Source organism: Sus scrofa, chromosome 13 (assembly GCF_000003025.6).
Source record: "Sus scrofa isolate TJ Tabasco breed Duroc chromosome 13, Sscrofa11.1, whole genome shotgun sequence".
Lineage (NCBI taxonomy): Eukaryota > Metazoa > Chordata > Mammalia > Artiodactyla > Suidae > Sus > Sus scrofa.
In genome coordinates, this window is record NC_010455.5 from 24485198 (window position 1) to 24498476 (window position 13279).

Genomic DNA, 13279 nt, shown 5'->3' on the forward strand with positions numbered 1-13279 from the left:
GATCAAAGGATCAATCCAAGAAGAAGATATAACAATTATAAATATATATGGACCCAACATAGGATCACCTCAATATATAAGGCAACTGCCAACAACCTTAAAAGGAGAAACTGACAATAATATAAACATAGTAGGGGACTTTAACACCCCACTTACAGCAATGGACAGGTCATCCAGTAAGAAAATCAACAAGAAAACACAGGGCTTAAATGAAGCATTAGACCAGATGGACTCAATAGATATTTATAGGACATTCCATCCAAAAGCAGCAGAATATACATTCTTCTCAAGTACACATGGAATGTTCTCTAGGATTGATCACATTATGGGCCACAAATCAAGCCTCAGTAATTTTAAGAAAATTGAAATCATATCAAGCATCTTTTCCGACCACAACACTATATGACCAGAAATCAACAAGAAAAAACTACAAAAAACACAAACACGTGGAGACTAAACAACATGCTACTAAACAGCCAATGGGTCACCGAAGAAATCAAAGAGGAAATTAAAAAATACCTAGAAGCAAATGAAAACACTCCCAAACTTATGGGATGAAGCAAAAGCAGTTCTAAGAGGGACGTTTATAGCAATACAGGCCTACCTCAGGGAACAAGAAAAAGCTCAAATAAAAAACCTAACTTTACATCTAAAGCAGCTAGAGGGAAAATAATAGACAAGACCTAAAGTTAGCAAAAGGACAGAAATCATAACAGAGCAGAAATCAATGAAATAGAAATGAAGAAAACCATAGAAAAGATCAATGAAACTAAAAGCTGGTTCTTTGAAAAGATCAACAAGATCAATAAGCCCTTAGCCAGACTTATCAAGAAAAAGAGAGAGGACTCAAATCAATAAAATTAGAAATGAAAAAGGAGAAGTTACAATGGACATCACAGAAATACAAAGTGTCATAAGAGACTACTACAAGCAACTATATGCCAATAAAATGGAAAACCTAGACAAAATGGACAAATTCTGAGAAAAGTACAATCTTCCAAGACTAAACCAAGATGAAATAGAATAGATGAATGTGCCAATCACAAGTATTAAAATTGAAACTGTGATTTAAAAACTTCCAACAAACAAAAGTCCAGGACCAGATGGCTTCACAGGCGAATTCTGTCAAACATTTAGAGAAGAACTAACACCTATTATTCTGAAACTATTCCAAAAAATTGCAGAGGAAGGAACACTTCCAAACTCATTCTATGAGGCCACCATCACCCTGATACCAAAACCAGACAAAGATACCACATAAAAAGAAAACTAGAGCCAATTTCATTGATGAACATAGATGAAAAAATCCTCAACAAAATACTAGCAAACTGCATCCAACAATACATTAAAAGGATTGTACATCATGGTCAAGTGGGATTTATCCCAGGGATGCAAGGATTCTTCAACATCTGCAAATCCATCAGTGTGATACACCACATTAACAAACTGAAGAATAAAAACCATATGATCCTCTCAATAGATGCAGAAAAAAACCTTTGACAAAATCCAACACCCGTTTCTGAAAAAAAACCCTTCAGAAAGTAGGCATAGAGGGAAACTATCTCAACATAATAAAGGCCATATATGAAAAACCCAAGCTAACATCATTCTCAATGGTGAAAAGCTGAAAGAATTCCTGCTGAGATCAGGAATGAGACAAAGATGTCCACTCTTGCCACTACTCTTCAACATAGTTTTGGAAGTCCTAGCCACAGCAGTCAGAGAAGAAAAAGAAATAAAAGGAATCCAAATTGGAAAGGAAGAAGTAAAACTATCACTGTTTGCAGATGACATGATACTATACCTAGAAAATCCTAAAGACACTACCAGAAAACTGTTAGAGCTCATCAATGAATTTGGCAAAATCACAGGATACAAAATTAATACACAGAAATTGATGGTATTTCTATGTGCTAACAATGAAGTATCAGAAAGAGAAATTAGGGAAACAATCCCACTTACCATCTCATCAAAAAGAACAAAATACTTAGGAATAAACCTACCTAAAGAGACAAAATACCTGTACTCTGAAAACTATAAGATGCTGATGAAAGAAATAGAAGAGGACATAAACAGATGGAAAGACATACCATGCTCTTGGATTGGAAAAAATAACATTATCAAAATGACTATACTACCCAAGGCAATCTACAGATTGAGTGCAATCCCTATCAAATTTCTGAGGACAGTTTTCACAGAACTAGAACTAAATAGAACAGAAGACCCAGAATAGCCAAAGCCGTCCATCCTAGGAAAGAAAAATGGAGCTGGAGGAATCAGGTGCCCTGGCTTCAGACTATACTACAAAGCTACAGTCATCTAAACCATATGGTACTGCACAGAGACAGAAATAGAGATCCATGGAACAGGATAGAAAGCCCAGAATTAAACCCATGCAGTATAGTCAACTAATCTGTGACAAAGGAGGCAAGAATATACAATGGAAAAAAAGACACCCCCTTCAATAAGTGGTGCTGGGGAAACTGGACCACCTCATGGAAAAGAATGAAATTAGAACCCTTCCTAACACCATACCCAAAAATAAACTCAAAATGGATTAAAGACCTAAATATAAGACTGGATACTATACAACTCTTAGAGAAAAACATAGGCCAAACACTCTCCAACATAAACCACAGCAATATCTTCTCAGTCCACCTCCTAGAGTAATGACAAGAAAAACAAAAATAAACAAATGGGACATAATTAAACTAAAAAGTTTCTGCACAGCAAAGGAAACCCTAAACAAAATGAAAAGAGAACCCACAGAATGGGAGAAATATTTGCAAATGAATTGACTGATAAGGGATTAATCTCCAAAATTTATAAACACCTTCTGCAGCTCAACACCAAAAAAACAAACAAACTCCATCAAAAAATGGGCAGAAGATCTAAACAGCCAATTCCCCAAAGACGACATACAGTTGGCCAAGAAGCACATGGAAGATGTTCAACATCACTCATTATTAGAGAAATACAAATCAAAATTAGTATGAGGTACCACTTTACACCAGCCAGAATGGCCATCATCCAAAAGTCTACAAACATAAATGCTGGCGAGAGTGTGGCGAAAAGGGAACCATCATACACTGTTGGTAGGAATGTAAACTGGTGCAACCACTGTGGAAAACAGTATGGAGATGCCTCGGAAAACTCAAAGCAGAATTACCATTTGATCCAGCAATCCCACTCCTGGGCATCTATCCAGAGAAAACCATGACTTGAAAAGGTACATGTACTCCATGTTCATGGCAGCACTATATACAATAGCCACGACGTGGAAACAACCTAAATGTCCATTGACAGAGGAGTGGATAAGGAAGATGTGGTATATATATACAATGGAATATTACTCAGCCATTAAAATGAATGAAATAACAGCATTTGCGGCAGCATGGATGGACATAAAAATTATCATGCTAAGTGAAGTCAGTCAGACAGTGAGACTCCAACATCATATGCTATCACTTACATGTGGAATCTAAAAAAGGACACATGAACTTCTTTGCAGACGAGATACTGACTCATAGACTTTGAAAAACTTATGGTTTCCAAATGAGACAGGTTGGAGGTGTGGGGATGCTCTGGGGGTTTGGGATGGAAATGCTATATAATTGGGTTGTGATGATCATTTTACAACTATAAATGTAACAAAATTCATTGAGTAATTTAAAAAAAAAAAGAGGAGTTCCCGTCGTGGTGCAGTGGTTAACGAATCCGACTAGGAACCATGAGGTTGCGGGTTCGGTCCCTGCCCTTGCTCAGTGGGTTAACGATCCGGCGTTGCCATGAGCTGTGGTGTAGGTTGCAGACGCGGCTCGGATCCCATGTTGCTGTGGCTCTGGCGTAGGCTGGTGGCTATAGCTCCGATTAGACCCCTAGCCTGGGAACCTCCATATGCCGCAGAAGCGGCCCAAAGAAATAGCAAAAAAAAAAAAAAGAGAGACAAAAAAAAAAATAAAAAAATAAAAAAAAAAAAAAATATGGGGAGCAAAAGTGGGAGTAAGTGCATTGAAGATATGTTGGCAGGGTGGTGGTAATTTTTAAGGCAGTCAGGGAAGGACTCCAAGTTTGAAAGCCAGGCAACTGGCAAGCGTGGCTTTGGGGTACATGGGTAGGATCTGGTGGGCAGGCATGTGAAGTCTTCCCCAGCTAAACAAGGAGGGCTTCACTGCAGGGTGGTAATCCCTATATTGAAGTCCCAGTCCTCAAGCAGACTGTTCAATATTATTATAGAACGGGTTATTTTTGATCTAGAACAAAGCATCCCTGGACTAGCTACCCATTTGTATGGGAATAGGGATGGGGGCCTAGAGGCCTCAATGTTGACTATATGATTATTAATTAGCCTTCAGAATACTATGTCATAATCCAGTCCTGCTCTCTTGGCACCAACCAACTTTGTTTTTCCTATGAGTCTGCTACTTTTTTGTTTTATTCACTAGTTTGTTGTATTTCTAGATTCCACATGTAAGTGTTATCATACTGTATCTGACTTATTTTACTTAGCATAATGCTCTCCAAGGTCATCCATGTTGCTGCAGATGGCAAAGTTTCATTCTTTTTTATGGCTGAGTATTCAGCAAACGACTTTAAACTGGACCTCTCTGTCTATGAGTCCCAGCCCTTCTGCTTGTTTTGCAGGACAGTGTTCTCTCTGTTACTTTTATGCTGTCACTCACTTTCAGTTTTCCAGAAATCTGTCAAAATCTCTGATTCTTGCCTCACCTCCATTCTCCATTTCTATAGATTTTTTTCCCTTTGGATATCTTCTCACACTTCACTGGCATCTGGGGAGGAAGTGCAGCTAAATGTACATGTGTTCGTTCCTCCACTGAATTAGAAGTATTTATATTCATTTTGCTTTTCTGAACTTCTAAAGCAGTATGCATTGTTACACTCATAAACAAGAAAAATAACAATAGAAGCTTTTCTTCAAACGGGAGGAGTTTAGACATATGTTCTTATCAGGCAGAAAAGAGTGTTTTGTACCCAGCATGATAGCACTGACCAGGAAACTGCTTTCCCACAGTGCTTCAGGCTGAACAAGAGGCTGCAGAATTTTGCCCTGGAGCTCAGTGTTTCACTTGTGTTTTTTATTTTCCCAAGCTGAATTAGAAATGTTTTTGTTTGATTGGTTTGTTCGTTTTGTTTGTTTGTTTGTTTTTGTCTTTTTGCCTTTTCTAGGGCCAATCCCTGTGGCATATGGAGGTTCCCAGGCTAGGGGTCTAATCAGAGCTGTAGCCACCAGCCTACACCACAGCCACAGCAACGCAGGATCAGAGCCATGTCTGCGACCTACACCACAGCTCAGGGCAACGCTGGATCCTTAACCCTGAGCAAGGCCAGGGATCGAACCTGAAACCTCATGGTTCCTAGTCGGATTCGTTAACCACTGTGCCATGACGGGAACTCCTGAATTAGAAATGTTAATGCAGTAAATGTTAAATATAAAGCTTGCTATTAAATGTGTCAGCTAGTGGCTTCAAATGGCGAGCATTTGTCAGCTTGCTCTTTGGATGGGCTTAGGTGCACAGTTCTGCTGGTCTTACTTAGGGTCACTCATACACCTGCAGGAAACTGGCAGTCAGTGACCTTACTTACCTGTCTAGGAGTTGGCTGGCTATTGGCTGGGGTAAGAGGGGTGGTTAGGCTAAGTGCCTTTCATCATCCCACAGGCTATCTTAGGCTTGTTCACATGACGACGGGTTGCAGGGCTTCTCCAAGCAGCAAGAGAGGAAGCTTCCAGGCTTAGGACTTACACAGCATCACTTCCACCAGTCTCCATGGTCAAAGCATGTCACAAGGCCATCCCAGGTCCAAGGAGTAGAGAAATAACACTCCACCTCTTGATGGAAGGAGCTGCAAAGTATTGTGGCAACTCTTCCAATCTACCATTTCGTAGTTCTGTTCTTTAATTCTAATTTTCTGTTTTCTAACTCTGTGTTGTCCTCAGGGTTCTAAGGACCCAGTCTCTGGAATGGTTCTACAGTAATGTGAAGAGCCGCTTCAAACGCTTTGGAAGCGCCAAGGTCTTGAAGAACCTGTACAGGAAACACCGGCTGGAGAGCGGAGTGTGTTTTGACATCCTGGGTATGCCGACTGTGGGCTATGTGGGAGCCTTTGCGGGGCTGGTGGGGTAGAAGGACACTTTGCTTGGAGGCCCTGTACACTATGGAAAACTCACCTGGGACAGAAAGAGTGCCTTAAATATCTGGTTCTAGTGAGGAGCAGAAATAAAAGGACAGGAGTTTCCGTCTTAGCTCAGCGGTAACAATTCCAACTAGGCTCCATGAGAATGCAGGTTTGATCCCTGGCCTCACTCACTGGGTTAAGGATCCGGTGTTGCCATGAGCTGTGGTGTAGGTTACAGACACAGCTCGGATCTCGTGTTGCTGTGGCTGTGGTGTAGGCTGGCAGCTACAGCTCCGATTTGATCTCTAGCCTGGGAACTTCCATATGCCTCGGGTGCAGGCCAAAAAAAAAAAAAAAAAAAGAAATAGAAGGACATACACCAAAGATTCTGTTAAGTTTTGAGTCTTTTGATTCCGGCATCTCCACAGGGCTGGATATTGGCAGCTGGGAGGATGAAAGCATTTCTACATATTATGGACAATTTTTTTTTTAGCTACACTGATTTTTTTTTAAGTTTTATTGAATTGTAGTTGATTTACTATGTTGTGATTATTTCTGCTGTACAGCAAAGTGATTCAATTACACATATACACAACCCATCCTTTTTCAGATTCTTTTCCTGTATAGATTATCACAAAATATTGGATAGAGTTCCCTGAGCTATACAGCAGGTCTCTATTGGCCAGTCATTCCATATACTATTGTGGACATTTTAATTCTAAATCCCTAGAAGCTAAAGATTCTTGATCACCTTTCCCTAATGATTAAGACATTGGCAAGTCACTAGGTCTGCGATCAGAGGATATGCATGGGCCCCTGCTCCCCTTCCTTCCTACCCCCAAATCCTTTTCACATCAGGCCCAGAATTTGATGCAATGGGAGAGTTAGAAACATCTCAGCTTCTTCCCAGGAAGCTTGAAGGATGAATTCTACCTATGTCTTTAAAATAACCAATGTAGTTAGAATGAGAAATTATATTCTTTATTTTTCTTAGACCAGCCAGTAGAAAGAAATGGTTGTCAGAATATGAACAGCATGTCCTTCCAAAAAAAGGCTGTTTTTTCTATCTAGAGACAGATTTTTTTCATCACTTTGCTGACACAGGTAAATGCTTTTTAATCCATAGGAAAGAAAAAACAAAAACAAAAAACAAAACCTTATCCATCTCATTTGGAGCTTTTTCACCATCATTATTTTATATTGTTGTATTCTCAATAAAGTCTTTGGTTGTGTCTTATCTAAAAATATGCCAGCCACTGAGACAAGGGGGAAATAGGATGGGAGCCTTAAATGCGGAGAATCATTAGGGCCTTTTGTGATAGTTGTTAGAATCTCTGTCTTTCAAACCACTCAGGAAGCCTATAGCCAAGAGAGCAGAGCCCAAGGTTTCAACATATTATTTTGATCTTCTCTTTGCTGATTTTTCTAAAAACGTTTCTCTAGGAATGAAGGCCAAAAGAAATACAGCTTAAAAGTAATCCCATTAAGAGTAGGTTTTCAAGCCAAAGCACTCCCTCAGGAAAGTTCCAGAAAAGCATTGGCTCACTCATTTGCATCCCATCCTTGCTCTCTTCATCCTTGGGTGTGCTTCATGTACCCTCTGCATGCCACCACAGTCACGTCACATAGGTGTCCTCCACTGCTTCCTGTAGAACGATGGGGAAGAGCAAACACACTGAGAGAACCCTGTAAACGGAGCACAACCCAAGTCTCCTTCTGTTTCTCCCTCGGGCCCCACAGGTGGAACAGGGGGACAAGAATTCCAAGTGGGCCAGCAAAAGGCTTTGAAATGTTCAAGAGTCACTTTCAAAGGCAAATTATTTGCTGGAATAACTGCCATGAATGAAACAGACTTAGGTCCTGGGCTATGATTCACCACATCTTTCATCACATTATCATTCAGGTGATGGTTTACGAAGCTGCTCTCCTGCTGGACTGGGGGGAGGCGATAGCTTCTTTGTGTTCCCAAAGTGCTGGCACATCTTAGGTCCTCAATGTTGCACAATTCCACCTTCCAAGCATTTTGTGGGTACCATGACACTTCATAAAAGTATGGAGTCAGCAGCTTTAATATGATTTGTATCTCCATTTAAACTAAGATTTCATTTTCATCAACGTGAAGACAAGCAGGCAGGAGACAGTTTTTGAGATTATGCTCAAATCTGTAATGCCATGACCATAAAACAATGAGATTTAATCTATATACCACCTAAAAAATTGAATTACGCCTCAAGTGTGGAGAAGTCTTCCAGTGCTTAAGTAGCTTCCTGGTTATGCTGGACAACTGGGGAGTCACTGGCCTTGGCATCTACTCATCACCCAACACCTTGGTGTGGTTGTCAGCTGCCATTCTTGATCCCGACAACACACTAGAATCAACCTAAGGAGCTTTGAAAAAACTCAGTGCAAGATTCTCTTCCACCCCCAGTCAATTACTTCTGAATCTCTGGAGGTGGGCCCAGGACAGATATTTTTTTTAAAGCTCTCTGGGTTATTTTAAGACACAGCCAAGACTGAAAGCCTCAGCTAGAATTTCACTATAATTTGTATGGCAAGAGTTTTGACTAAGATGGTTCCATCTTCAGCTCCACCGGAGGGTACTTAGTTTCAGAATTTTGATCGTCAGAACATAATCTATAGCGTGCAAAGCATGTGCTTTGCTCCAGGACTCTCAGTATAAAACTCCTATTACCTACAAAACATCTCCATTGCCTAGACCAGTGTAGTTTGCTGTTAAAAAAAAACCCTCAGTCCATTGATAATTCATTGAGTTCACAGAATCTTATGGGTCACTCATCACATGCACCCCTGGCACAGCCATCAGTCCCTCCCCACTTCTCCCCGGCTCACCTACTCCTCCTGCAGCCCACGTCAGATGACCGGGCTGGGCCTAAAAAGAGACCCATTCATTTTGTCAGATAAATCTAAGATGTATAAGCATTCATTGAACACCTGGTTTAAGAATTGGGGGTGTCAAGATGGGCAAGACCTTGCCATCTCAGAGCCAACATTCCAGTGGAGAAGTCAGATAAATAAGTAAATAGATTTATAAAAATCATCTTGTCTAATGAGGTAACACATGCTCCCGTGGTTTATCTGATAGATTGAGCATGACATTTTTAATAGTTATCCTAAAAGAAAGGCAGTACATGAAAGATCAGAGTAATCCTTATTAATAGACTTAATCTCTAGACAATTTAACGATTAATTCATACTTTTATGTATTATTGGATAAATGAGATGGGTAAGATAAGCCCCGCTTTTATTAATTAACAATTAACGTTAACATCTATCTTTAACACAATCCTTGGAAAGGTCTCTGACACCTTTCATCTAATTTGACTGACAAACACGGTCTTTTGAAAAATGCTGAGTCACGTGAAATTGGAGGTTCCTCCAGCACATAAAAGATGTGACCTGATGTCGTCTGGCTGCTGTGTCAGTGCTTTCCAGAACAGTTCAATTGCTTTCTGGCCTTGGAAAAATCCCATCATTCTAAATGGCCCAGAAGCCCCCACTTACGAATTTAAAGGGACACAGGGAAAGTTGTACTAGAAAATTTATAATCATGTAAACCCAGAGCCTGTCCTGGTCAGCGCAGTCTCCCAAAGATGTGTTTAGATCTTCTCCCCCCACCTCACAGTCCCCACCACCCTCCTCCTTATCTCAGCAGACAGATCACCGCCTCCTTCACAGGGCAGGTCTGGTGCTCCTCCCCACCTGATCCCTGTCACCTTCCACAAAGGTCTCAAGGTCACTCAGTCCTTACTTTTAGCCTATTCAGCCTCCCTCTTAACTGGTTCCTTCCTATTGATTTGTAAACATGCCCAGTCTCTCTAGTTTCCTAAGCCCTTTTGGGACTACACTCCTCCACTTTGCCTGCCCTGCTTTTTCTCATCATGGGATCACTCCACAGGGTAGGCTGCACTCTGCTCTTCCTCAGTCAACACCCACCCTCTCCCTCTTCCAGGTTGTCCTCCCCACAGCAGCCAACATGCACTTTAAATGCACACACCTGACCACATCAGCTCTGTGGAGCCTTTACTAGCTTCGAGTGGCTTCAAGTTGGAACAAAGATTAGAGCACTGTTGTGGCCACCATGACCTTCGAGGTCTGCTTCCAGCCCACTTCACCCCAAGCTCCCGCTCCTCTCTGTAACCCACTGGGAAGGCCTCTGGTTTAGCTCTTCAGGTGTGCCTTGCTGTCCCCACTGCCTGTCCCTGTGCAAGCTGTTTGCTCTGCCCTGCATACCCTCCTACCTCCATACCCTTTTGGCTGGTTACTCACCACCTAGGTCAGCCTTCCCTGCCAAATACTTTCCCTATTCTGTGAACCACTCAGTCAGAGCCCTCAGCATATCTGTAATTTTATATTTATTTCTGTAAAGCTTTGGTTAATGAATTCTCCTCCTCTAGGCTATCAAGGTTGTCAGGGCTGCAAGGATTTTGGGCTTTGCTCACCAGTGCACCCTAACATCCAGCCCAGAGCCAGACATCTACTAGAGTCTCATGGAATATTTTCTGGATGAATGAATGGATGCTGTGCCAAAGTGAAATATTTGTATTTAGATGTATACAGCCTGAAAATGGGGGTGATGACTTATTATAAAGCCTTATTTTATAAGTGAGGAGATGGAGACCCAGGAAGATAACGTCCTTACAGTCACGGAGCTAGAATAAATGGACTTCAGGCCTTTTGAAAGGCTGGTCACAGAGGTTTGTCTATGGTCCGACCAAATCACTGTGGCAGGCTGTAAATTAACAGCCTATTTCATAAAGTTGATGGCCTGCTAACCCACTGCAGATGCCTTAGAGTTCCCACATGCCAGCCCCATGCAGCCCATCCAAGGAAGCACAGACTGTGATACATGTATCGAAGGCCTACAGCTGAGTTTGATTGGTGTCAGTGGCATTTCCCCCTTTTGAGCTAAGACATGTAGACCCACAGTTACTCTCCTGGTTCTGTCAAAGATTGTTTTCCATCAACATCCAATTCAGTAATTTTTTTATGAGCCCCCAGCCATCTAGGTGCTGTCTTGGGCACTGGAGATACAATACAGTGATTTTAAAAGGAAGAGGCCATAACCATATTTCCACACCTTCAAAGATTTCATTTGATGAATTAATATGTGAACACAGATTCCTAACTTAAAAAGATTTTAGCCAACTGTTCTTCCAGCCTGGAACTAAGACTAGGGTGTGTGTTCAATTGAGAGAAGGCCAGGAAAGAGGCAGGGGCCTTAAAAGATCAAATGGCATGGCTTACCTTGTCTTGCTCTGGGTTTGTTTCTGTTAACTCCTAATGACAGTTAACTCATTGGCCAAAGGCAATGGTTTGGAATGATACCATGGACGTCAGCTAAAGACCAGGCATGCAGTGTCCCATCACCCATCATGAGGAGAATTGTATCATCATCACAGTTTTTCTAGTAAGGAAGCCAAGTGTCTGAGAAGTTAGGTAACTTGATCAAAGTCACACAGGTCCAGGAAATGACTTCATATCTCATAGACTTTAATCTGATATTCCATGTTTGATTCCATACTGCCTCCAGAGAAGCTCTGGAAGAAAGTGAGGGGTGGCAGCAACGCTATACCAGGAATCAGTATGAAAAAGAAAAATGTGATTGGTTAAAATCTGTAGCATTACTGTGGAACCTAGTGATTCCTTAAACCTTTTTGCAATCAAAGTGGATAACAGTGGTCTGCCATTTCAGTGATATGGAACATTGGGCTCTGAAGACCTTGGATAATCTTTCTCTCTCTCTCTCTCTCTCTCTCTCTCTCTCTCTCTCTCTCTCTCTCTCTCTCTCTGTCTCTCTCTCAGGAGGAAGCTTTTTTGAGGCAACCCTGGAGAATGAAGGCAGTATTTCAGGCAGTGACTCAACCTTTTACAGGCAGTCAGAAGGTAAGGATGCTTAATGAGAGTTTACGCATAATGGGTGGTTGGAGGACTAGAATCACATGCGGATGGTCAGGGTTCTCTGCTGCGCTATAACTGATGATGCAGCTCTGTTATTGTGTGTGAATCTCTCTGGGTCTTCTTGTTATCGCCATTTATGTGAATCTGTCAGCGAAAGAGGTGAGTATATCTAAGGTGTGACCTAGAGAAGTATATTCTCTATTAGCCACTAGACACTTAGGATCAACTAGTGTGTGTTTTCCTGGAATTAGAATATAACAATCAACATACTCACATGCGAAATTCATAGTAAAATATTCTTATAAAGAATGTACCACTTACTGATCAACTTTTACTTTTTTATACCAATATGATAGTCCCCTTAGAGCAGAGGTTAAAAGCAAAACAAACTTTTTCTTGTTTCAAACAAAACCATCTCTAAACACTCCCACTCCTTCTCCAAAGTACTGGGTATTGGTACTCCTGTAGCACCCACTGTGCTCTCGCGCTCCCTCTGTTCTCCCTTGGGCACCTTCTCATGACGATCGCATCCTCTTTCACCCTTGCACTGGTACTTCTCACTGAGTTTTTACATGGCCTCGGTGCATCTCCGTCTGACTTCAGCCCAGAGTTCTAGACTCAGATCTCTGATGCATGGTCCTCAGTATCTGTAACTCCTCTAGGATCTTAACCCCAGCGTGTCTTTATCAAGCTCCTCGGCCGCTTAAATCCACCAGCAAGATGGATCTTTCCCTCAGTCCCCTTCCCTACTTCCACCCAGTCACCAAGTTCCTATCGGTTCTATTTCCAATCCTATCCTTTTCTTTCTATTCCAAGGTCTCTGGCCTGAGTACCTCCCTGCCCACAGCTCTCCTGTATTAATATTCATTTCGGTGACCATCTGTATCAACCAGGGTTCTCTAGAGTAACAGAACCAATAGGATATACACACATAACACACAGAGAGAGGTTCATTTCAGGGACCTGGCTCACACAATTGCAGGACCAGACAAGCCTGTAGAATAAGTCAGCAGGCGAGAAACTCAGGAAGGAGTTGATGCTTTAGTCTTGAGGCAGGATTTCTTTCCCCAGAAACCTCTGTTCTTGTTCTTGAGGCCTTTCCGCTGATTAGGTGAGGCCTACTCACATTTTCAAGGATAATCTCCTTTACTTAAAGTCAATTATTGTAACCACTGTGTGAACCACACCTATAAATTTTGCACTTGGGTTAGTGTTTGATTAGATA

At 41.6% G+C, this 13279-nt stretch overlaps 1 protein-coding gene and 1 long non-coding RNA gene across 5 annotated transcripts in view; one reads left to right on the top strand and one right to left on the bottom strand.

Moving 5' to 3' along the window:
• Positions 1-13279, top strand: part of MYRIP (myosin VIIA and Rab interacting protein) — a 209170-nt gene that overhangs the window by 137624 nt on the left and 58267 nt on the right. For 2 of the 3 annotated variants that reach the window (XM_021068254.1, NM_001161754.1), the window contains 2 exon segments: positions 5957-6093; positions 11959-12039. In XM_021068254.1, the coding sequence (XP_020923913.1) occupies positions 5957-6093; positions 11959-12039 (218 nt within the window). 3 annotated transcript variants of the gene reach the window in all.
• Positions 6452-13279, bottom strand: part of LOC110256427 — a 200114-nt gene continuing 193286 nt past the window's right edge. For both annotated transcript variants that reach the window (XR_002337915.1, XR_002337914.1), the window contains one exon: positions 6452-7781. This is a non-coding gene — a long non-coding RNA (uncharacterized LOC110256427). The remainder of the gene's footprint in view (positions 7782-13279) is intronic.